This window comes from Chaetura pelagica, unplaced genomic scaffold (assembly GCF_000747805.2).
Source record: "Chaetura pelagica isolate M959 unplaced genomic scaffold, ChaPel_1.0 scaffold221, whole genome shotgun sequence".
Lineage (NCBI taxonomy): Eukaryota > Metazoa > Chordata > Aves > Apodiformes > Apodidae > Chaetura > Chaetura pelagica.
The window spans coordinates 11818807-11844466 of NW_009952533.1; the positions used below are offsets into that span (position 1 = coordinate 11818807).

At 41.2% G+C, this 25660-nt stretch overlaps 1 protein-coding gene across 1 annotated transcript in view; it reads right to left on the reverse strand.

Moving 5' to 3' along the window:
- Nucleotides 1-25660, reverse strand: part of EPHA5 (EPH receptor A5) — a 160913-nt gene that overhangs the window by 37605 nt on the left and 97648 nt on the right. Inside the window, 4 exon segments of the mRNA XM_010009013.1 lie at nucleotides 6211-6316; nucleotides 10247-10285; nucleotides 10288-10402; nucleotides 12946-13070. Of these exon segments, the coding sequence (XP_010007315.1) occupies nucleotides 6211-6316; nucleotides 10247-10285; nucleotides 10288-10402; nucleotides 12946-13070 (385 nt within the window).

Here is a 25660-nt window from a genome sequence, read left to right on the forward strand (position 1 = left end):
CCTGCTTTGCCCAGAACTACATGAATGTTTAAGAAGTCACCTCATTTTCCTGCTAGGCTGTACCTAGTTCATACATTAAAGCACAGCTCTGTGTTTTTTGAGAATAACTGAGAAGGCAGAAGCCCAAGCAGTCACTATCTATGCAATCACTATGGGGAAGAAGAGCAATGATTTCAGGGAAAGGAACTGCCCTTGGAAAGACCTTTGACATTACACTTTGCTTTGTCTAAGCTGCAAGAAGTTACAGATAACCTTTTTTCCATGCAAAAGACCAAGGGCCACAACATGGCATGCCCCCAGGAGAGGTCACATTTCCTATTTCTAGTATCCAAAGCAAGGTGCAACATCCATATATTCAGAAGTGCAGAGGGACCACAGTTTGATTTTGTTCTACATCCTCTATCCACTCCACAGCCAAGAAAAGACAGTAAAACCCCATTTTAAAACACTATGTATTTTAACACTACTAAAGTCAGGCTCTGTTTTCAGCTTGAAGGGCAGCCTGGTTCCTTTCTCAAAGTGGAAATGGGACTTGCACGATGCTATCAAACACATAATCTGAATTAAGGTGAGAAGTTTTCAACACTGACTGCTGCACTGCCACACATCTCCCCTGCTCAGGCAAAGCTTATGTCAGCCACTTCTGTCCATGATGCTCCTCCTGCCCTGCTCCCTCAGCTGTTGCCAGAATAATTCAGAAATGATGCTTTCAAGGGCAACGCCTCATAGGCTTGGAGCTCAGTTACAGATCTGGTCAACTCTCACCTTCTGTCTGGGCCAAAATCATCTGAAGGCAGATTAGGCTCGGTCCCTAAACTCTCCTCAAAACTGCAGCAGCTCAGGCTGGCTTGTGAAGCCTAGTTCATTTGCACAGAAGTACTAAGTCAAAAAGTGCTAAGAATAAAAAAAGAAAAAAGGTGTTGGAGCAACCAAGTTCGCCAAGCTGATCTAGGCATATGCAAGAGACTGGGACTATGGGCAGCACATTTCCATGTTGCCTCTAGAAAGGCATCACCCTGTGCAGAAAGGCATAATGAAGCACTATTTTTTCAGAGAGGATCCTGTATACCAGTGCTGCTAACACACCTCTCTGGGAAAATGTACTGTCAAAGAGCATTAACGTGATGGAAGTAGTAACAACCTTGACCCAAACAGAAGCAGGACCAGACCCTGCCTGCTCTTGGTGGATGGGAATTTAGACTTGGCAGAGCAATAGCTTCTCCAACAAAACCCTTCCTCTTGTCAGGTGAATTGTGGGGAATATTTGGCAGTAGGGCAGCATCATAAAGTGTCTATAAATCATAGGAGACAATGTCCTGTAGGAAGAAGGAAGAGCAGGCAAGAATGTAGAGATAAAAATAATTTGAAAAGTCACAACTAACTAAAATTGTGACTCATGCTGGGAAAATTCTCTCTATGAAAAACGTTATCTACAAAGAGTTGCCCATTTCCTACGGAAATATTGAAAAATCAACTATTTTAAGCCCTGACATCTTGGAAAATAGGATGGGGGGAGGCTGTGGAAAAATTAATCCCTTTTGACCTTCTACATCATGAAAGGTTGCAAATGTTGGCTCAGGACCTAGGTTATACACCAGAATCCTTTCACCCTCTCTTCTCCCTGAAAATCACTTTTTAACAACATGCACATATTTGTGTCCAGAAAGTAGCCCTGTGCCACCGCAGGGGCTGATATTTAAAAGTCTAAATCAACTAAGGTCAAGGATGGATACCTTGGTGCAGAAGCCTCTAATTACCAATACCCAGGTGGCAAGATTTGTCTTTGCTTTGTCTTTTGAAAGCTAGTTCCTTGCCAGAGAGAGACCTTCTATATATGCACGACATAGGGTGAGGGGCAGTTTTTTATTGCTTAAAATCTATTTTTTTCTTAAGTTCTATAAAAAGCTCCCTCTGGTTCTTTGGAAGATCACTTGAGATGGAAAGGTCATCCATAATGGGTAGCTGGCTATAAATGCAGATGAACAGTACACTACTTAGTTATTTTCAGCAACTTTTGCAAACATGCACAGTGTTGACCTAATAGCACCCCCATTTTACTCTGTAAAAGCCCAGGCTTTTGTAGTGCCACAAAGCTCAAATGTCTTGGGCACCAGAGGGACCAGCAGTCTGGTAACACTCCACCTAAGACCCCATCAGTTTTGCAAACAGGGCATGGTTTGAAAGGCAAAGGAGGAGGAACTGCTCTGAAGCAGTGGGTCTCCTTCCCAGGTCGATGCAAATTTCCCTTCCTATCTCAGTTTGTAGAAAGAAAGAGGCTGATGGCACAACCATGACTGCAGCATCTTACTGCTTCTTGGATGGAGCACAACGATCTTTGTGACTGGCATTGTCTGACACAATGTAAAATAAAAGTCTGCAATGATTTTAGATCAATATAAACTTCAATCAGGAACAACGATGCCAAACATCATCTAATTCAAGCATTGCTAGGAAAGCAAATTTATAGCCTGGCTTTATCTGTAAAATGCATTGTGCTTTCAAGAACACATAGTCCTAACAAAACAAAGATAATAGCAACTCTGTGTTCTTTAATTCAATGCTTGTAGCTGGTTTAATAATAAATTTTCAATCCACTTCTCTTTTTTTGCTGAGAAAACTACAGACTGATTTAGTGAATCTCTTTGATTTGTAATCCTGATTGTTATATTATTAATATGCCCTTGATGCAAAGACTGGGATAACTTACAAAAGCCATCAGCTATTTTGCTTGGCATTGATGACCTTGGTCAGAGGGCTCATTATTTATGGGAAGAGTTTTCTGGAGCATCTGCAAGTAAATCAGCTCTGAAATGTAGTGTAATTGTTTAGGGCAAAGCACATTTAGTTTCAAATTCCCAGGAACCACCAGCTTCAGACACAAAGTGCATTTCCAGAGACAGATGCTGGCATGTGGAAATGCCACCATGACCACTATTCAGCTGACCTTTGGTTTAGGACCAGCTGCCAACGGGAAATGCCAAGCTACATTCATTCAAAAGAAGCAAGAAAACTGCAGAAATTCTCAAAACAAAACAACAAAAAAACCCTACACACACAGAAAAGGAAAAAAAAAAATTAAAAAAAAAATGAGGAGGAAGTGTGGAAACTTCTGTCTCCAGAGACCTAGTAAAAACCAAAAAGCCTGCAGAGGCCAGCAAACCCCTGGGTCCTATGGTTGGGAAAAGCTGCTGAGAGCAGGAGGACATTTCCTTCACACTGCAAAACTGCTTTCAAACCCCTGCTTGCCTCAGCCAGACACTTGGGAGGATAGGAGCAAAGAGGTGCTATACACCATCCTAGGGAGGAGTATCCTAATTCTGGGGTGCCCAGAGCCTCTCAGGGAGCCTGGAAGCAGCACAGAGCCAGCAACGAGGATCCTGTTTGCAGGAGCTGGCCAGGCTACATCCTCAGTTCTGCAGAGCAAGAGGGTTTTTCTCCTGAGCTCTGCAGCTGGGCAGTACCTGCTCTTCCTCATTAGCAGGAGAGACAGAGCTTGGGCTTTGCACAGCTTGCTTGGTGCGGAAAACAGTAGTGATTCCAGTTGGAGCCACTCCTGGAGTTCAAAATATCTGTTTTTCTAAAAGCAAGTACGGGAAAGAATTAGGAAAGGAAATTTAATTCCCTGGAACCAGGCACTGGAACAACATAATAACTCCAAAGATACAAGAAAGCATCTTCCACAAACAGGTTAACAGCTTCAGAAAGGGATTATCTCATGACTTGGAATGCGTTTATCGTCCCCACAGTGTCACAGCAGGAGAGTTACTCCACAAATTGTCTTGAAATCATATCCAAGGCAAAGCAGCATGAATGACACATTTCAGTGGCATCTCCACTTCCAAACAGGAGCAATTTTTTTGTTTTGCTTTGTTTAATTTCAAATTGGCTGTCAGCTTTCTGGGCTTTGGGAGTTTATTTTTCTGTTCTCATAAGTCACTCAATGCATTAGACAGGCTTTAAAATTCATGGGAACTCAAAATGGCCAAGAGGCTCTGTGGTTTTGAAGCCAATTCTCTAATGATGGGCAAAAATCTTGGTGGTGGAGGCTTCTCCACCACCTCCAGCTGAGGGATTGGGCTCTTCCCAGTTTAGCAGAAGGGCTGAAAAGATAAAAATGGACCAAGAGCTCAGCTCTCTGTGCCTGCCCCCTCCCATATGTCCAGCATGACACCATGGAGAAGCTCCCAGGAATCTGCCACTGCCCTGGGGTGCCTAGATAGAGGTGTGAGTACCAGGTAGGAGGATTAAGGCAGCAGTAGAGGCAGTGATAAAACGATAGCCAAAAGAGACAAGGGCTTTTATAAACATGCCAAGAGATAAAAAGCCAAGAGGAAGCACATCCTGGAAAGCCCATTAAGGCAAAGGACAGAAAGACGTAACTAATAACAATTGCTGACAAATGGCTCAGGCTTTGCAACTGCTTGCTCGGACCAGAGAAGTTAGCAGCAAAAAAGAGATCTGCAAGGGCATGTCCATCCCAAAGTGGTCCTGAGCACTTGCCAGAGACTGTGGGAAGCTGCTGGTTGCCACACGGCGGCAATTCCTTATGATTACAGAGGGCTACATGTCCTTCCACTTGTGATTCACCCCTCCAGACTCTTCACTGCAGAGGTGCCAGGGTATATCCATAGCTTCCTTATGGCCACACATTAATCCTCCTGTTTGCACTAATACAAGCACACATCCAGGCTCGGGGAGGCCAATGTCCGCCTAGTCCCACTCTGTTCAAGGAAGGATTTGACTCAAAACATTCAGCCTTTTAAGGAGAGACTTGAACTCCTGCCTACAGTGATCAGAGCCAAGTCTTTCTGGCTACAGGTTTCCTGTAGCCCCTGGTGTGAATGGCCTGTAGCCACTCACCTCCCATGACACTGCATGCTTCTTGTGGAGACAGGAGCATTTACTTTCCCATTTTTAAGCCCAACAAGTCACTCAAAGCAGATGACGGGAGCTCAAATGGCTGAGCTGAAAGAGACTGTCAGTCTCTGACCTTGATTGGAGATGAGTCTGGCAACACTTACCTTTTAAGACAGGAAATAACTGTGTCCTTTCCTGGATGCCTTATGCCTGAGGACAGAGCTGCTCAGCCTGGCTGGATCTCACCTTGCCATGTTCACAGTCTGATACCCTACCTCCTCTGGGACATAAGACCCTCAGCAAATACATTCAGTATCAACATAATTCTTCCACAAGTATCTCGTAACTACTCTCAACACTTACAAAATCCTGCAATCTACAGCCACTACCTGAGCTTAAGACAGACTTGTATCATAAAAGCAACGGTGGGCTCCTTAGAAGCATAAATGTTTACTTTGCACTAAAATCAAATTCACCTTTATCAGTAGATGCAACTCATGTTGCTTTGCATGAAGGATGTCACATTGTTTGACAACAGTAATTTAAAAAGTGTAATAATAAATGTAAGTTATATGAAGAAAGTACCTTCTCTGCTGGCTGCTATACAAATTAGTGCCACAGTACAAACTGATTCTAATACAAGGCAGATGCTTCCCCAATACTACAATCTCTTGTTCACCAGCAAGTTCCATTAACTTCTGTTACAGTTGTCAAAGATAGCATAGCCCAGGCTTTCATCACTTGCCTACGGTTAAGTACATGAGAAGTCAATGGGATCACTTGATGGTTTGAAGCTGGGTGTCTTCCATCAAGCAGGGAGCTCTCTGCATAATTTACTAGTGTGTGGGGAACACACTGGTGTCCTACACATGAAAAATGAAATCCAGACCTGACCAAAACTTGGGACGTTTTGCCACTTGGTTGGGTTTCTTTCTTCTATTTTTTATTTTTTTTGTGTGTGTGTCTTTCTGAAAACAAGTTTTCTCTGTGAGCAAAGCCCCTTGTGAGCTCTGAGTGCAAACATATGGACTTCAGGATATTTTACCTGTAATAACATGTTCTACTTATTTTTAAAGGAATTTGAAAACACTCCTGTGAGAATCAAGTTGAATAATCAAGGTCAGTCTATACAGAGAAGAAAATCATTGGGAAGTGAACTACATCTGTAAGCAAGCCTCTGCCATTCCTGCCTGTCCAAACAGATCAATCAGCTCACCCTCGTGCTGTTTTACAGCGCTACTGCTCGACAGCTTCGTTCACATGCTGCTTTTGCCTAAATTGTGCTAATCAGTCGGTCAGATAAAAGTTACTACAAAAGTTGGAGAAGTATAAATACACAGCTTCTTCTCTTACCTTCCGCTGAGAAGGAAACCAATAACAACAGCCAGCAGAATGACTCCCACTGTTACAGACACAACAATTATAGGAATCTGGCTCTGGTCACTGGATGCAGCTACTGCTGAGATGAGAAACAGAAAATAGAGATTAAAGTCAAAATGATAGTCAGCACTCACATAAGTCTTTCTAGTGAGGCTGCCAGTGAGGTTTCAAGCCTTATGAGTTCGTTCTTCTTTTACGCTTTATGTTTTCCCCCTTTGCTGTCTGTTTCTAGTTTGGAAAGGAAACGAGTGGAAAGAAACCAAAACCACATGCAAAACCATGCCAAAAACCCAACAAAATTGCATCTCATCACTGAATTCAGAAACCAAAGTGTTGCAGAATGCAGCCTGTGAGTCTACAAACTCAATTTTGTCTTCCTTGGTTTGCTGCATTAGAAATCACAGAGATAAACTATGAAAAGCCAGGAAGTTCCCATTTGCAGAGAGAACATTTATGAAATGTTATTGTTAAGAGACATAACAGAGATCTCTGAGATAAATGACATTACTTGGGTTTCAGGAAGCTACAAACAATAAAAATCTAACTCCTTGTGGCATCTATAGCACATGGCCAGAATTTGCTAAGACACATACACTGGCCAGTCTTTTTGTTGGCCAAGGGAAGCAGAACTGTCCTAGTCTGTGCCTTCTGCCAAAAGGCAATAGACAAGCCCTGTGATAAAGATGCCAGCAGAAAGGTTAAGGTTTTACTTAACTGAGGTTAAGTAAAAGCAGGTGAGCAAGCTTAAGCAGCCTGTAAAATGGAAATGCCACCACCACTTGTATATTCTTTATCTGCTTTGCACTGCAGAGGAAGGAACCCATCTCTCCCCAAGGGTCTGCATGTGGGGTTCCCCAAATAGCAACCAAAGCCTCCTCCCCTTGGCCTCTCCACTGCCAGCTTCTTCAGCTGCACATATTTAACAACCTCGAGGTACAAATCTGGCTTCCTCCCCACAAAAGCAGCTCCCTGGTGTAGGTACTGCCTCTGTGTGGGGAAAAACCTTGTTAGAGCTCCTATTCTTGTGCTAGCCCCTTATGAAGCTTCATCTACCCCAGGGAGCAGCAGAAATCGATTTTGCACTGAAGAAGCCTTTAACTAAATGATTGAAGTAAAAACAGGTCCTTAGTACAGGATTAACTTTATGGAGGTTATAAAATAACTGAATATAGTCCCATATTAATTGTTAAAAGAAAATAAAGACGAAGAGGTATGGCATTAAACATTGATCTGCAATAGGTTTCAAGTAGCTCTTCATAGGGGGGCTCTCTGGCGCTCAACTGCAAGTGGCGCAGACCTGCTACAACAACGTAAATGATTTCAGAAGGATTGGCCATGATACATTAAATATTAAATGTTAACTGCTCCAAACCCATGCCATCATCCAGATATTTTATTAGCCTCACAAATTTATAGAGGCTCCTTGAGATGATGTTTTATTGCTTTCTTGACATAATAATTAAAAAGAAAAACATTTAAAGGAGAACATTAAGCTGTGACTGGTGGTTTTTTGCACAGCTCGAGGGATGGGGAAATGAGATAAATCCTGCTGTGATCTATGGCAGCTAAAAGCCTGAATTCATAAGCTGAGCTGTGACCTTACTGCCATTCAAGGCAAGTGGGGAACCTGCACTACCTCTCCTTGACTTGGTGACATGTTCCCACTCCTGCCTGGCTGGCCAGATGAATTAGCTCACCAATTAATTCAGCCTAAAGCCAGCATTTGGTAAGCTTAGTTTTACCAGGACTAGACGAGTTTGGTGGCATCTGGAAAGGAGGACAGCAGCAAATGGATACATCCAGCAGCAGCTTTTTCCCAAATATAAAACTTCCACCGAAAACCGCAGCCCTGCCTGCATCACGGTGCTCTGCAGAATTGCACATGCAGGTAGCAATATGTAAAAAACCTCCAAAATCTGGATAAGAGAAAAGTCCAAAACACTTTACTGCTTCCACCTCCCCACTGCATTTCTCAGGCTGTTTTTCTGTACTTCCTCCAAGTGTATTAAAAATAACTTTACAGAAACTCTGCAAACTGGAAACAAAACCTGTTGTTCGGTCCAAATGATTTTGGAGGCTGTTTTTGATTCTCACAACAGTCACTGAAAGGTTTTAATTTGGGCTTGAATCAAAATAATTTGCTTTGGCTCTGACAAGAGGTTCAGATGTGAACTTTTGATGTAGCAGTGAGATTTTGATCTGTACTTGCTTTCAGATTCTCCAGGATGTGCAGGAAAGTAGTGGGAGTCTGGTCACACTGCCAGTACTAATATTGAGCTTATATATATATGGCCTTGGAAAAGAAAAAAAATAATCTTGTTTTAAAGGTTCTACATGTCAAATGGATCTACATTTTGCAAGATACTAAGGCTGGCATTGCATTTCATTTCTACCCAGCATTTAAACAACTGGTTAAGCCCTGCTTCAGCCAGAGATCAAGTCCAACAGAGGAAGACTTCCCAGCTCCCAGACCGGGGACCACGCAGTGAGTGTTCCTCCAACTATGCTGGCAGCTCTGTAATATCAGAGAAACACCCACTCCTTTGCCTTTAAAACATTAAAAAGACTGGGGTGCCGGGGTGGCTAAATGACTCAAGGGATTTAAAGGTGATGTCCTCAAAAAATCCTGATAAATACAGATACTTATATGATGGGTTTTATGAAAGTGTCATTATTTTTGGATCAGGATTGATAGCACTGGATCAAATGTGCATACATTTAATATATTATTTATTAACAGTCTGGAATACTATGACTCAAATTACTCTAAACTAGAAACTTTCCAAATGCAAGCAAAATTTCCTTAGTATAATATAGAATAATTTTCAGCATAACATGATTTTCTTGCTACTTACAGTGTATGATTAATGGCTAATACAATAAGAAATACATCAAATAGACCATTCTTATTGCATTAATGTTTGCATCATGATGCAATTTGCACTGTATTAGTTCAATCACTGGTTCCACAGCTACATCTACACACGTATAATGATTCCTTTAAAATCTATTATGGCTTCAAAGGCAGCATGAATGGAAAAGACAACTTGGCATCTCCTTCTCAAAGATAATGAATTTTATATGAACTGGAATAACACTAATCAAAGTATTGATGAATTTAAATTTCCAAGGAAAACATACAGGAAATAGGCTCTCTCCCACAGGAATGAACAGAGCATTTCCACCACAAAAGTTCTTTCTTCCACAGAAACAGTATAAAAAAAATAATAAATGAGAGTTGTAAAAAATTGAAATACAGAGGACGTATTTTCTAAGGGAAAAATGTATCTTTTATACCTCTGCAAAAATTTGCACAAAATCTGCTCCAGAATCCAGACCTGGATGATCAGACTAATACAAAAAATAAAATAAAATAAAAATTAATTAAAACATTTCAAACCTCATTAATTTGTAACAGGCCAACCAAAACTTCTGCATCTGCAGTGCACATTTTTTTCCATTTCTGATCACAAGTCAAATTCCTCTCCTCGAGGTTGTGGCATTGGCAGCCAACAGAAACCATCTTTCAACTTGACAGGAACTTACACCAAAAGACACTAGTGCTGGTTCAATTCTTCTGCTAGCAGAGATGCACCATTTCAAGGTATTTTCCCCAGACTCAGATATTTAAGAGAGCTCAGCATTCTCTGCGGACAGCTGTTATGATGTCTGGAGAAGAAGGTCTCATTTCCTCTGTCCCTCCTGAGAGGAGAGCCCTTGCCCTCTCCATCAGTCCTCATAAATACAAGATTTTTCTAAGCAGGGAATGGTATGAATTTCTGGAGCCTGAAGGCCTCCTGACTTCATCTCCTGCCTCACCATATGAGTCAAGGCCTCAAGGTCAGATGTGTTATCCTGTCTAGTGCACAGTCATGATGTGCCTCATACTTTCAAAATCTAGGGTTGAGGCCAGAACCAGGAAGAACTCTCTGCAAAGGGATCAATTCCCTTACTTTTTTCCTGGTAACCACTCCAGAAACACGGGCTGATGGCAATTAAAAGGACTTACACACTGGGCTGGTTTCAAACTGAAATCTCCTGAAAAAAAGTATCCAGCCGCCGTCCGGGCTCGGATCTGGAAGACGTATGCGGAGCCTGGTTTCAAGCCATCTGCTGTAATCGTCGTCTCTTTGGATTTGATGATGGTGTAGCTCGTCTCCTGGTCCTTTTCATACCCACCAAAAAAAAAAAAAGACCCCCACAAATTTCAAACACAGAAATAGCAGCTCTCAGAGAAGACAGACTCTTAAAATGTAAAAAGGATGCCTGATATTTGGATTAGACGTATGCGGAGCCTGGTTTCAAGCCATCTGCTGTAATCGTCGTCTCTTTGGATTTGATGATGGTGTAGCTCGTCTCCTGGTCCTTTTCATACCCACCAAAAAAAAAAAAAGACCCCCACAAATTTCAAACACAGAAATAGCAGCTCTCAGAGAAGACAGACTCTTAAAATGTAAAAAGGATGCCTGATATTTGGATTTTTGAGGATCTCTTCCTCTATCACCCCTCCCACTAACCCTAAAGGCCCCTGCTGCAGTTCAAAATGTGTGCTCTGATTTTCTCTTTTCTAATCAATTACTATAGGCAGTACAAAACTGAGCAGGGGGACTTTCCACTCCTAAATGACAACACAGGGACCTAACCAGCATCTGCAGGAAGAGCAGCTTTCCATTGCTGGGGATGTACATAGCTCTGGGCAATGGAAAGGTTCATCCTACAAAGATCAATCTCAAAGCACGGGTTAGAGGAAATTTTAATTTATACCAAAACAACTTCCCAGTAACACAATTAGGCCTAAAAGAGAATAATATATTACACATCATACAACTTTATGATGGCATTTCTAGAATTAAACCACGAATTAAACCTTGAGAAGGGAATAACAAAGCAAAACTCCAGGAAAGTACTTAATTTTGCATTGTTCTTCTGAAGCAAAAAATCTGAAGAATATTTGCTGAAATAAATCTTCATTTACATCGGTTTCTAATGTGAGAGAGTTTCAGTCCTTTGATTAAAATTTCACTCAAATGCTCAGTAATTACTTTTAGAATTATTTACTATAACACATAATCTAGACAAGAGCTCATAAATTAAGATCTACAAACTTTAAAACTTCTTTTTATTCATTATATTATCTCAGATTCAAAATATTATGAGGGAAATAGGAATTCTTAGTAATTCCTTACCAAGATTTCTGCATAGTTCTTAGGATCTGAACAGATTTTTCTTTTTAATTTTATGGGCAACTCTTCATAGACAGTAATATGCCTGGATAAGGCCCTGGGAGTCTCTAAATATAGGAGTACAGGTTTTCTCATTGAAGCCTCTAGCTACAAAAGACTATTTTGGAGAAATGTGTTTGTCTCCCTTTTTTTTCTTATTATTAAGAAGTGATTTCACCAAAAGGAATGTGATCAAACAAAACTCAGGTTTTCCAAAACATTGAATATAGGTCATTCTTATCCCTTGGAAATGAATACTGTGAATTCACCCTATAAAGGGCTGAAAACCAAGAGAATATACACGACAGCAGCAAAAAACAAGAAAGATGAAGGATGACACGCCAAATCTAACACAATGACTAGTTAAAAAGCAGTAAGTGAATATTAGGTCATATTTTTGCTTGTATGTCAGCCTAATTAGGTTTTCAATACACTGTGAGCTACTGCAAATGTTTAAAGACTTGAGCTTTCCTACAGAAAATACTAAGCTTTGCTACCAGTTTGAAAGAAATAAATCAAGGCCATGTAAACTCGGAGCATCTGTAGCTACTTCCCTGTGAAGGACTTGCCTTTGAAGAACTATTTACTGGAGCTATTTGAGACTAGTTCTGGACCACAAATATAGTGTTTTAAGCCTTTCATCACCCAATTTGTTTAAAAACACCTAGGTCATAGACAGATCTAATGAAAGATCTTCCTTAAGATAGAAATTCAACCACCCCAAAAAGTGAATTGTGGCTCAATTTCATTGTTTTCCCCTTGTTTTCATGTAGAAATCTTGGCTGCTTCAGAAGAAAAAAGAAAACCATAGAATCATCACTAAGACAAGAAACGGCTATTCAGTCAACTCTTGCAAAGGCTGCATTGCTCAAACGATGCTAGTAAGACAAAGTGCCTTCCTCATTGTTTTCATTTTAATTGCATTAACTTTGCAGGAAGGTAACAAGTTGTCATTTGAAATGAAGACAGGCAAGTTTCATAGGAAGAGAGAGTTTTCCATTAGACCAAGAACAAAAGGTGGAAAATCCAGGCAAGCTTTTAAACCAGGATGTGCTTCTTAACATCAGAGCAGATACAATCTCTCCACAAAACCTGTCTCCTCTCCTTACACTGTGGATGCAAAGCCAAATGAGAAACTGAAATACCAAACAAAAGCAAGGGACAGCCTGATGTTTCTGGGAGGAGACAGCCTTTCCTTGCTCAACCTCTCCTATTTTTAACAAATGAGGAGGCTCTATATTAATGTGATAAGGCAGGAGGGGAATCTGACAAGCAGATTTAATGTATTTGTTCAACAGAAGTGGCACACTAATGGAAAACAACACCCTCATTTCAAGTCTTCCTAATCATTTACTGCAAAATCAATCTAACATTGATTTATGCATAAAATTGGCCCATTCCCTTCCGTGACTCAAATAATTATAACTAAAAGAAGAGGAAAGTAAAGAGAAGGTACTTGGGATGCTCAGCAATCAGTCCATCCCACCTTTTCAAAATATTTGATTTCGTATTCCAGGATGATGCCGTTGGGTCGATCTGGCTCCTGCCAGGAAAGGGAGATGCTATTTTTAGTTATCTTCCCTTTTTTCACGCTACTGACTGGAGAAGGTGCTGCAAGACAGGAAAAAAACAGAACAGACAAAAACCATGGTTAGTAAGACCGTCTGCCCTTGCTGAAGTCAAACTCCTCAGCACATCCTCAAATGCAAGGCAATCCTTAGCAACTGCAGATTAGTGGGGTCAGTTTTCACCTTGATGGTATTTGCCATTTTTAACAACTGAGCTTGCACAGATTTTCAGCAGCTGAGGATCTGACCAGCATCATCCATCTGAGCAAAGTAACACAAACTATCATCAGCAGCTTACACATCAGTGTTTTGTTTTCAAGCATTTTTGAAACACATTGACCCAACACCTTGCCTTTTCAAATGTGTCCGGGGGATATGTTATCAGAATTATAAATTGATTAAATATTGCTTTCTTTCAGGTGCTTTGAAGACTTGTCTTTTTCGAAGACCTTAGATTATGAGGGCTCCTTAAATATTTATTTTTTGGCTTGTGCAGTAGTTAAAGCCCAGGCATCTTTCGGGCCCCCTTCCCCCAAATGCAAGGAACAGGGTAGCAAGGCCATTACAACCTTTATAATTCAATTGCTCTCCATAAATATTGCTGGGGTGTTACAGCTCACATAGAGATGCTAATTCCTTGCAAATGGCAACTGTAAAGATTTTAATGGCAACCATAGTCTGGAAGTTTGCATCATGCTTGGGCAAGCCTCAGCATGAAAGCAGCTACACCAGCTCTGCTTATTATTTTAAGATGCAGCCCGGAAAGGTTATCTGCCCTTTGCAGCACACGTGCATCAGAAACAGGTTTGATCCTTTGTTTTCAGTCTGTTATCTGCAGAGACTTTTCATTTCGTGGTTGTTACCAGCCCTGCCAGCTCCCTAGCAAAAGCTGTACGGGCAATGCAACCCTAACACCCCAGCTATTGTATACCAGAGATTAGGAAATGACACTGAGTGAAAAGAGGATAGAAGAAATTAATAGTCTCTGATTTACAGGACCAAAAGCAGCTTCTCCAGAGGAAACAAACAGCCCACACCTGGCCAAGGGCCTTGACACACTCTCCAGACATGCAATTTCTTGGCAAGGATTACAGGGAGCCTGAGAAGATGCCTAGCAAAGACCCTTGTGGCCATATGGGGAACTAAGTGCAAAAAGCAGTGGCAAATAAGCACATTTTATCTTCCAAAATGTATTTAGAACTATTAAAAAAAAAGACTTCTCCTATATGCAGGACTAGCTAATTATCATAATACAAAAAACCCACAAAACAACCCAACCCATTAAATAAAATAAAGACAGCAAAAAAATTAATTTTGCCAGGTCTGACAAAAAGAGTAAGGGAAGAGCTCCAGACAACTACCCCTGGACTGAAGGCTAGCAGCAAGCCTTCTCTTTAAAGTAAATTCCCAGTCTCTTTTCAGCCCCAGCTTTTCTCACACCTGCTTACTATTCTCTTCTCCACTTGGCTCTTGGAGGATCCTGAAAGGTGTTGGCTGTTTCCTTATTGCTTTCTGTTGGAGAGCTGGCATCAAGGTGCTTGCTTTTTAGCTGTGCATCCACCACCAGGCTCACAATTGCTCCGCTAAGCAAGAAAAAGCCACCTTCATCTGAATGACTCTGTGTTTATGGAGGCACTGCACAGTGATCACCAACAATTTTCCATCTGCAAAAGCCACCCTATCCTCAGCTGATGTCCTCTGTAATTTTTTTTGGCTATGTGAAGGCGAATAACAACCTAGACTCAAACTGGTAGTCTAGTATAGGACTTCCTAGTAATTAATTCAGGTGCCTAAATACTTGTGCATGCATGTGCACACGAATTTGACTTGTGTGAGATACGTGGTCCATGAATATGTGTATGGTTAGATGTGGTAGCCCAGAGAAGACACAGTGAGTAGTGAACTCCCTTTCTAATGCAAAGGGATCTACATGGTTTTCAGAGGCATTGGAAAACAAGTCTCACCTAACAGGCAATTCTACAACTCTAGTAAAATAGACAATGCTGATCACTTCTTAAAATGAGCCACTTGGATGCTAGATATATGGGATGGTGACACCAAAGCACTCAGAAAAAGGAACCCGTGCCCCTCTGGGGCTGTTCTCCAATGCCCTCAAATCCCTGCAACACCTATCCCAGGCTTGCAGAGCTGGCAGCAGAGGTCTGGCAGGATGGAGCTGAGCATTAAATCTTTTAAACTCCTATCAGAAAAAGCAAACTTGAAAAGTGCAGTGAGGGAAGATCTCAGACCTCCCTGATATCAAATGCCTCTACGGAGGGCAAAAGCCATGCAATTCTCAGTGTCAAAATTGCCTGAACAAATAATGAACTTTTAATCCATTTTATTGTGGTTTCCTAAAAGTGTTTATAGGACCAAGGCTCACAAGAAAATGATGCAAGTGCTCCTGAACTCTCCTGAAAAATCTTTACCTGGGAAGTTCAGGGGAGTTGAGCTCTCCTTAACATGCACCAGCACAGTACAAAAACAAAATGCACCACCAGCCATCCAAAAGTGCCCATCAAACTTCCTATGCCACCTAAAACAGAGCATCCTCTTTAAAAAGCAGTGTGGTAAAGGCCCGGCTACTTAAGAGCTTCAGGAACTTCAATGTCCCACAGTACAAGTCTCTAACACGTTCAATCATGGCTCTGCAGAATGTTCTGCTCTACTGGGAAAAGGAGGCAAGATAAGAAAATGAGTAACCCAACTCTCAAAGTAAATTAGAAAAGGAGTAACTGTATCCTTTTTTGAATCTCCTTCAAAAGAAGCGTTAAAGTGTAACCATGAGATAAAGGCCAATTAAGTAAATTCAATAAATCCCAGCAGTGCTGTCATGATACAGCAACTACTCTGCATCCTCAGTGCACAAAGATTACCATGCTCTGAATGGAAAGAAGGAAGGTATAAGTATTTTAGAGTTTTCTTTGTCAAACAAAATGTAATCCAACCCAGACAAGCGGACAAAGTCTGCAATCATTCCATCTTAAAAGCCTGCAACAGGATACTGTGCTATATGATCTCAGGAAAATAAAAGGATTACTTGAGACTTGCTTTTCAAAGGTCACTGCTTCTGCAAGGGCAGCATATCCTCTTAACAGAAAGAAGCCAAGCCACGGAGCACTTCTATTTCGCGTGCAACATGTAAAAAAATAAATTCACATAAGAGTCAAGACACATAAAGCTGTAATCTCCCATGTTTCTTATGTAGGAAGGCAGAAGTCTTTTTTAAATCCCTGCCTTGACACTACAAAGGGTGGGTGTACATTGTGAATTGTTCATGTTGCTTTACAAGTAATCTCCACGTATGCATTAATTTCTCAGCAAGGCACTCAAAATCAAAGACGGATATTATATCATTTATGTTTATGTTTGCCATCCAAGAACAGAAAGATGCATCAAGGTGTGAAATTGTTAATGTACATTTTTGCTTTCCTGAGACCAAAAATAAACAGGAAACAAATAAAAGCAGAGAAAATGGTTCAACGTTTTTGTTTGTTTGTTTTCTTTCTAACATTTCTTAAGAAGGGAACATACCTAAATAAACATAAATAAATGAAAGTTTAACAGAAGATATATCATTAGTCACATCTGAATAACTACAAAAGATTATTTCATGAGGAATAGACCTTTAAGGACATTCTTCCATTTGATAATGACATCAACACTGAATTAGCCATGTAGGCACCAAACCCAGTGTTTACAACATACTGTGCTGTGTCCCACTAACATCTAACACATAGTGATGCTCAGTGGAATAAAACATTAACTATATTTTAAGAGAAACTAATGTTATCAGGTGAATGACCACTGCATCAAAATAAAACAAATTATCCAGTTTCTACATCTCACGGTCTATCTAAAGATCTATCAAGCCCAATTGCTTTTGCTTTGGTATTTGTCACTCTGGTAGGAACAACAGCTAATGGCTCGCTCTCTCACCCCTACTCCACAGCCAGTGAAGTTTTCCACTTCTGATTAAAAAACAAACAAACCACAAAAAATAAATAAAACAAAAACAACCCCAAACTTAGCTCCCTTCTCACTCAGTGTCAAAAAAACAAGCCACAAGCCCAGGACCTTCAATCCACCTTTGTTTTGCCAGGACAGATACAGATCCTGATCTGCATCAAGACAGAGTAGCCCAGGAAGAAATGATGATGTACACAGGCAAAGGGGCTGGCATCTCTGCTTCCTTTGGCTCTCCACTTATCAGGCCTACTGGTCCTTTTCCAAAGACAAATAAGGCATAAAAGATGATCTTTCTGCTACCATCTCTCTCCTGGTTGCTGTTATAGACAACTGTGACCTAGACATCTAGAGATACAGACATCACTTTTCAGAGACATTTATATTACGGATGTTCGTGTGCTTTTCATGTCTTTGCAATTTATTTTACTGTGATTACATTCCTGTATGTGCAAATGTTTTGGATCTAACACTTCAGACATTGTGGTAACACCTTAGGGTTTCTTCCTCCATGTGATGCCATGTTTCTTTTGTGGTCTGAATTTATGCCAGAAGATTTAAAACTCAAATTAATGCTTGTGATTAAATCAATACTTTCACATGTCATCATGCAACTAAACAGTTATGATATCACTTAAGCACTCATAAAGCCAGGTTTAATAGAAGAAAATGAAACCTGTGTCAGAAGAGTAACCACAAGACAAGTAATTCTTGTTCCACTTCAAAAGCCTGGTATACTGCAATTTTTCACTCAGTTTCTAATTAATGAATTTTTTTTTCAGACCTTTGGTGACTTCAGTTTGGAGCAGAACCTGCATTTATTCACCAAGTCACACTACAGGGCTGTGAAATAACAGGAGGTTTCAAGCAGTAGATTTATTTTAAACAAGATACACACATTAGTTAAAACAGAAACAATGGTTTGAGAAGAAATAATTAAAAAAAAATAATTTTACAGTATTATCTCTTTGCACTTCTCAGTAGAAATGATACAGAGTTTTAGAAAAGTTCAACACTCAATGGCTCCCCTAAGCATACTTCTGCTGTAGATATCATACCTGGGTCAGAACTTAGTGTTTAAGTCAGAACTTAATTCCCTGATGCAATTCTTAATATCCCAAAGTGTATCTCAGTCTGCCTGATAATGGGATTCAAAACTTTTTGTCCCTTGTGGACAAGTAGTTGCAAACCATTCATGGTTAGTGAGGCAAAGAGGTTAGACTCCAATCTGCAAGTGCTTTTAAGTGCTTCTGATAACTGAGTCTAGGGAATGAAAAAGGTCCCTGGACTTTTGCATGGCATTAAATGCCATTTCAATTCTACCTGAGATCTTACATGGGATTTCAGTGATGCACAGGCCCTAAATAGTGCAAGGGGTAAATTTTAGCCCCAGGATTAAATCTAGACACCTTGTCAAATATGAGCCCAATCCTAAAACACAGTTCATACATGGAGATCATCTCCTTTCAAATGATTTATCAAGGCATCTTTTGAGTAGGTTGGGACTTCACACTGGTTCTTCACGTATCAAACATCAAAATGAGAACACAGTCTTCAGATTTCATTGGAAATGAACAAATAGTGTTTCTTCACATTTTTTATCTCCCAAGATGAACACCTGAGGTGCCAGGTCTTAGACCAATTTACAGTCTCAGTTATCCACCTCCATTTTGAATGCCTCTGAAACCTGACATGCCTTGATGTGTGCCTTGAAACTAAAGAGGTCACACATGAAACAGGAACCCATTTCGAGCACTCAGTGGCCCTGACAAAGGCAGGACCCCATTTTTGTAATGTGAGTCCATGGCTAACCCAAGCAAACAGATTTCTCTCTTATGAAAAGGGGCATTCTCTCAGGTGATTCCCACCCCAGTCCCTAAAAGATTAAATGCAGCTCCTTGAGCTTGATAGCAGAACATGACTTGAAGCCCAAGCTGGACACAGTCAAGGTACTTCCAGACCTTGCTGCCTCCCAGCTCAACACAGGGTTGGGTTCATGCAGAGTGAAACCCAACTTGCTGCTCAAATCTCTTAGAGACTGTGCTCCTCCTTTGACAAAGCTTTCCTCAGATAATTTTTCTCTAGACTTCTAATCCTTGGACCTATGATAACAGAAAGGCACCTTTGCTAACAGCAAAGAGAGCAGGATGGATGCTATGTTTTTTAATTACCAGCATCCCCACTGCACAGAAATGCTCATGGTTTGCATCACAGAATCTTAGGGGTTGGAAGGGACATGTAGAGATCATCTAGTCCAACCCCCCTACCAGTGCAGGATCACCTAGAGCAGGCCACACAGGAACGTGTCCAGGCAGGTTTTCAAAGTCTCCAGAAAAGGAGGCTTCACAGACTCTCTGGGCAGCCTATCCCAATGCTCTGTCACCCTCACAGTAAAGAAGTTTCTCCTCATGTTGAGGTGGGACTTCCTATGTTCTAGCTTACACTCATTGTTCCTTGTCCTATTACTGGGCACCACCAAAAAGAAACTGGCCACTTCCTCTTGACACTCAGCCCTCAGATACCTATAGACATTAATAAGATCCCCTCTCAGTCTTCTTTTCCCAAGACTAAACAGTCCCAGTTCTCTCAGCCTTTCTTCGTAGGAGAGACATTCAAGTCCTTTTCTCATTAAGACTGATTACTGTTACTGGCGTGTGAGTTACGAAAACAAAAAATGCATAACTTCAAAGAGTTTAGACGCAGTGTTTTCCTCTTATTCAAAATATGGTGTTAATTGTAAGAAATCAAAGCTCAACACATACTCCTTGAAGGACAGGGGATGTAGCCAATGCCAGCTGTGTCATTCACAAAATATTTTACCCTAGGCTGCCATCGTGGATGCAACCCAGGCAGGTGGTGCAGCATCTCACCTGCAGCACTCCTTTCTGCATGCCCTGTTGCTGACTGCACAAATGTTTCCAAAAATCACCACTTTTGCCACAAAGAAAGCACATAACTTAAAAAAAAAATTAGCATAATGAAGCTACACTATGACACATCCATCATACACTGCAGTTGCAACAACATTACTAGCAGAGCATGAAGACATGACAGGATCTGGGCACTAAACTGTGGAGCCTTTGAGGCAAGACTACTTTGTCAATCCTCATATGCACAACACACCATATACAATAGAGCCAGAGTATTTAATGGAATCTATCATATATCACTACCATCTCCCAGCACTGCATATCTTGGGCAAGACTCTTAAAAGCACATTATTTCAAAAAATAAATTGGATTCTTGCCATTTGCCTTCTGTTTATGGAATTTACAGACACACTTTCAGCTCCCGGCAATCCTGGATGCAAGACATGTACTCTGAAATAGCAGAAGCTGCCCGACAATCCACACAACTGCAGGCACAGGGCTTTAGGAAAACATGACCAGATATCACAAGAGAAAACTGCAGGTGACAGGCAATTTTAAGAGTTGTAAATGAGAATAATGGCATTAGCAGTAGTTTATCTCCAGATAGCTTGAGCCAATTAGCACAGTCACCATTGGAAATGTCCACTTGTTGGGACGTTTAGAGAACTGAGAAACAACCTCACACTTCAGCTGTCAAGAAATCCTCCACACTGTTATTTTCATTTCTTTTGTGATTTCTAAGGAAACCTATCTTGGACAACACTCATCATGAGGGGAAGGGAAGTATTACCTGCGGCTTGTTCATTCAACAAACCACATCAAACACCTCATCAGGAGTATTGGCATATGACAATTTTAAGGACTGTCTATATAACAAACGCTAAATAGGACACCATGCCCTGTAACATTACATGAGGTAATTTTTTGCCTGTGAGTCATAAATGCTTGCAAACACTCATGTATTTTGCAGGGACTCCAAAGCCAGAGTCACACGCACAGTGATGCAAGATCCCCAGTACCGGCTCGCGACACCTTCACAAAGCTAAAGATGCCTAAAAAGAAATAAAATAGAAAAAAAATTGCCTGGCAAACCTGGTCATAGCCATAATTCACTGCTTGGGAAACTTCTTTTCAATTGCCAGGCTTAGCATACATTCATCTGTACTTACAGCAGCATCAATCCTGAGTCTTGAATCCTGCACAGACATTTCCTGTTGGGATCTAATTTATTGCAAGCCTGGGAAGGGAAAGTGTGACATTAGGGCACCACAGTTTGCCTGGGCTCAGGAGAAAGGGCTCTCTGCTGTTCCTAGCAGGTACCTGCACCCAAGGCTAAGGAATACTTGAGATGAAGGGTTGCTGGAGCTGGGAAGAGAGGCATGAAGGAATATCTCCCTGTAGGGTGCAGATCCACAGGGAATTGCAATACCAGTTTTTTGTTTTTCTAGGTCCTCTGGAAATAAATATATTATTTTTTTATCAAATCTGGGGAACCGTTTGTGGTTAAGACCAGAGTCAGATTCCTTCACACCACAGAAGAGCTGTAATGTCCCTACATTCCATTAGTGGTTTAGTTGTGAAGCCTAAGAATAAATAATATTGACTCACAAGACTTATTATAAATTCACTCCTAGCAAGGTGATAAGGACTCCAGCTCTGATCCATCAAAGTGTTGTAGGAAAATGCTTAACTTTAAGCGCATGAGTACTACCACTGCTGTCAGCACTTTGCTGGATCACAGCCACAGGGCTCAGCATTTTCCAGTAGAATTCTCATTATTGAGTGCATTTATCAGGTTAGCTTCCAGCACACTTACCACTGCCTTTCCTATTATTAGTAACCTAGTATCTTATTTGCATTTGAGCAGAAGCTTCCTTTTAAAAATGACACACCATTAAAAACAAAACCAAACCAAACCATAGCTAAGCTACTGAATAAAATGCCTTAAAAGTGCATGTTCCTGCTCCCTACCATAACTCCCCGTCTTCATTCCTAAATTGGCTCCTTTCTTTATACAAGACTTCCTGCATCCTTCTTCCAGCTGCTATCAAGATCTAAGCCCAGTAAATTAATGGATCTGCCTGGGAAATCTCCTTCTCTGCCAAGGAATTCCTGCCATTCTGTATGATACACCAATCAGTCTTGCTGATGAATCCTAATATTCCAGCCAAATTATTAAACATCCCAGTGAAATTAGAGGCAGCTAAATAAAATCCTTATGCTTCCACTTAAAGAACAGCTACTGAAGAGGTTCAACTGATCACAGGGAAAAAAAATGGGCAAAGTCCTTAACTCCCATGGTAGCTAGTTTCGGATTTCCTATGGTATTTGGTCCCTTGTATCATCACTTCTCTCACATCTCACTCATAAATGGGTGAAAAGTATGAGCTCACTACCTTTGACAGGACTCTGAGCTGGTCACAGCTTTGCAGAACCATGGTCTAGATCTCTTCCATAAGCAAGCTCTCCAATGAAGGCCAGAAGGCTTGAAACATCTATTTATTTATTTATTTAAAGAAAATATATCAAAACAAGTTATATTAGAACAAAACCCTAGAATAATAAAATTTCGAAGTGACTACAGCTGAAATAGAAAGGTTATTCATACCTGTGAGCATAAACCTACTCCCATTCTGTCCTTTATTTCAGACGGACACTGGCTTTTCTGGATCAGGGCAAATGCTGTACAGGCTATCACTGTCTTTTAACAGAAAAGGCAGACAAATAAGACAAAATCTAACAAATCTCATCTTTGCTGCCAACACAGACATTGTGCCCAATATTTTGGCACTTAAGAGTGACTATGGGTACCATGTGCACTAAAATCTCAGTTCCAAGCATTGAAATGAAGCTGAGCAGCAACTCTGGGGCAGATCAAAGTACGCTACAGGCGCCTGGGAAAACATCTCTTGATACTACAAGGGGAAATTCGGGTACCTTCACCTTTATAAGGGATAACCTTTGCAGTGTGAAACATGGAAGCATAACTTTTGGAAGAAAGGAAGCAGAGCTCCAGCTTAGACCTGGGGCTTCCCAGGTCCTTGGAGAGAAGGGGAAGTGCTCGAGGGAGGTAGCAGCTCTGGACTGTGCCCCATTTTGAATATTGGGAAAAACACAGTGCATTTTGAAGGAATTCAAGGTGGAATCAGAGAACAAGCAGAAGCTGAGAAAGCTATGAACAGAGACTGAAAGAAGCAGTTCAGTCCCAGGGAAAAAAAAGAGAATGAAAGAACATTGGTTGCCAAGTAAGTAAAAAGCTGCTCTCTCTGGAGCAAGACAAGCACAGAATTAAATTTAGGGACAGTTTTCTAAAGACAAAAATAATGAAGGACTGGAAAAAACCACCCAGTGAACCTGTAGCATCTGTGTCTTTGCAGGTTTTAAAGCAGGTTAGATGAGCACATCCTGAGATTCTTCCAGACACACAGCTCTATAAAGGCAGCTGGGCATCTTAAGGTGAGTGATAAAAATAAAAAAGATCTTGAAAGGCAGAGATTTGGGAGACATGCATTTCATGCCATTTACCAGCCTGCATATTTGTGCCAGGAGACAATATGAAAAAATCTGAATTGTTGAAAGCAACTAGTCACACAAAAGGATGGAACTGGGATAAAAGCATCAGACCAGAGGAAATAAGACTTTGCTCTGCCAGGGACTCGTACCATGACCATGGGCAAGTCACTTGATCTTTTCCTGCAGTTATCTGTGCAATGAAGATAATTATAATTCCTTTATCTATTTTGACTTGAGGGGCAGGAACTAACTATTCAGATGCTGCCAGCACAATCTTTGCTTTGGCCTGCAGGCACTGCTGTAAGGCAAATAAAGAAAAGAAGGGATACCTGCAAGCATTCCTCCTGACAGCCAGCTTCTTCTATTTAAATCACAAGCAACTTGGCGACACCACACTGAGCTCAAACATGGAACAAAAACCCTACATGAGTGACAAAAAGAAAAATTATGGGGAAATTTGTGGTAAAGGCTTATTTTCATAATTTAATGACTCTCTCCAACCTCTGTTTCCAAGCAGTAGCACTAGTTGTGTGCTTAAAAAGGGGTGCTGTGAGAAATCGCTTTGCTGAGGTGAAACTGCAGAGATCATGACAAAGCAACACAAAGCCTGGGATGAAAATGAGTGTTTTGAATGGGATAAATGCAGCTGCATATGAAAGCATGCCTCTTGACCCTCCCACCCTGCAGAGACATCTTCCTGCGGGAAGCACATAGTTTCTTTTCTGACAAAATATGGCAGGCTTTTCTACCCCAGTTGGTTTCTGAAGGTGTTGCAAAGGATATAGAGACAAACCAAAGAACACTTCAGAGCACTTGGGACATTAAAACCCAGTCTACAGTCTGTATGAGGACTCTATAGTAAAATTCTTCTCCTCTCCTGCTGACTGGGTATGTCCTGAGCACTTGTGTATTCAGCTGGATCACCATGAGCTCTGGAGATCAGGGCAATGCTACAGGAACTGAAAAACAACCTGAGCATCCGAGGGTGGGATTGCCATGCAGAAGATAAATGGTTGCAACAGACATTTCAGATGGTTTAAATTGTAGCTGCACATGTGACGTATAAATGGACATAGCTTCTACTCAGCAGCAGAACTGTGGTCAAACAGGTTTCTGTCTGCAATATGCTGCTTAACTCAACCTACACTGGCTGGTGGCTGGTCCTTCCATGGTAGTATTTCCCACTGCTTTTTGGGCATGACTGATCAAGCATTCGGCAAGATACATGCACATAGAATAGCAGAGTGGGAATTTTCTGCCTTTTTGGTTTGCATTTCCAAAAGTGTGCCTCAAATCCACATTTTAGATTCATCCACCTTCTGGCTGTGAAACAAAAGCAGTGGCTTCACTATTCCTAGGTATGCCTAGGAAGAGGCTTACAGGAATCAAGCAACTCACTACTTCAGAGTTAGCATTTGTGAAGCTGCACTCTCAAATACATCTTGAAGCTTTGGTGACATGATGTCACCCAGCATTCCCAAGACCTCATTATAGAAAGATGGAAGCAAGACAAGTCTCACTGCATCCACATTCCTCTTTTGGTTCACAACCACTATAGTAGGGCTAGAGACTTGGTTTTGGCAAGTTCTCCTTACACTGATCACTCATTTGCTCTCAGCTTTGGAACTGCGGGAAGAGAAAAGGGGATTTCAACATGAACAGTAACTGGGGGTTCCTCCTTCAGGGCAGTTTCTTGGCTCTCTTCTCCAGCTTGGACCAGGAGATGTCTTGGATAGGCCTAAGCAAGTGTCCTACTCCTTCCAACTGTCTTACCTTCATCTTTATTCAGGATGTGGACTAGACCTCCAGGAAGTTTAGTAAGGAAATAAAGCATATATATGTATGTCTCCATACATGCAATACATAAAACACTTCCCTATTTGGTATTACCCTGCATGTTTATGACTTCCCCTTGACCAAACTTAATGCTGCAAGTGCTCACCTCATCCAGTGGCTGGCTGAAATTACACCTTGAAGATGGCTGAAAGTAGTCCAAACAAGCCAGGTAACAGGCTACTAGAGCTTACTGCACCAATACCAGCTGCTGCCTGCATTCTTCACAGGTCTGTGATGATGTTAGCTCACACTTGCTCTTGGAAAAAGCACATTAGAGCATCACTGAGGGCTACCCACCCAGTACAGGTGGGAGTTCAGTAAGGCTTTCCTTTAGATGATGACTTGAGTCATCCACAGGGCTGTCATCTCAAGATCAGACACGTATAACAGTTTGCATGGGGTCAGGGCTCAAGCTACTTAGGCTGAAGAACCAGAAACAGGTTTCCTC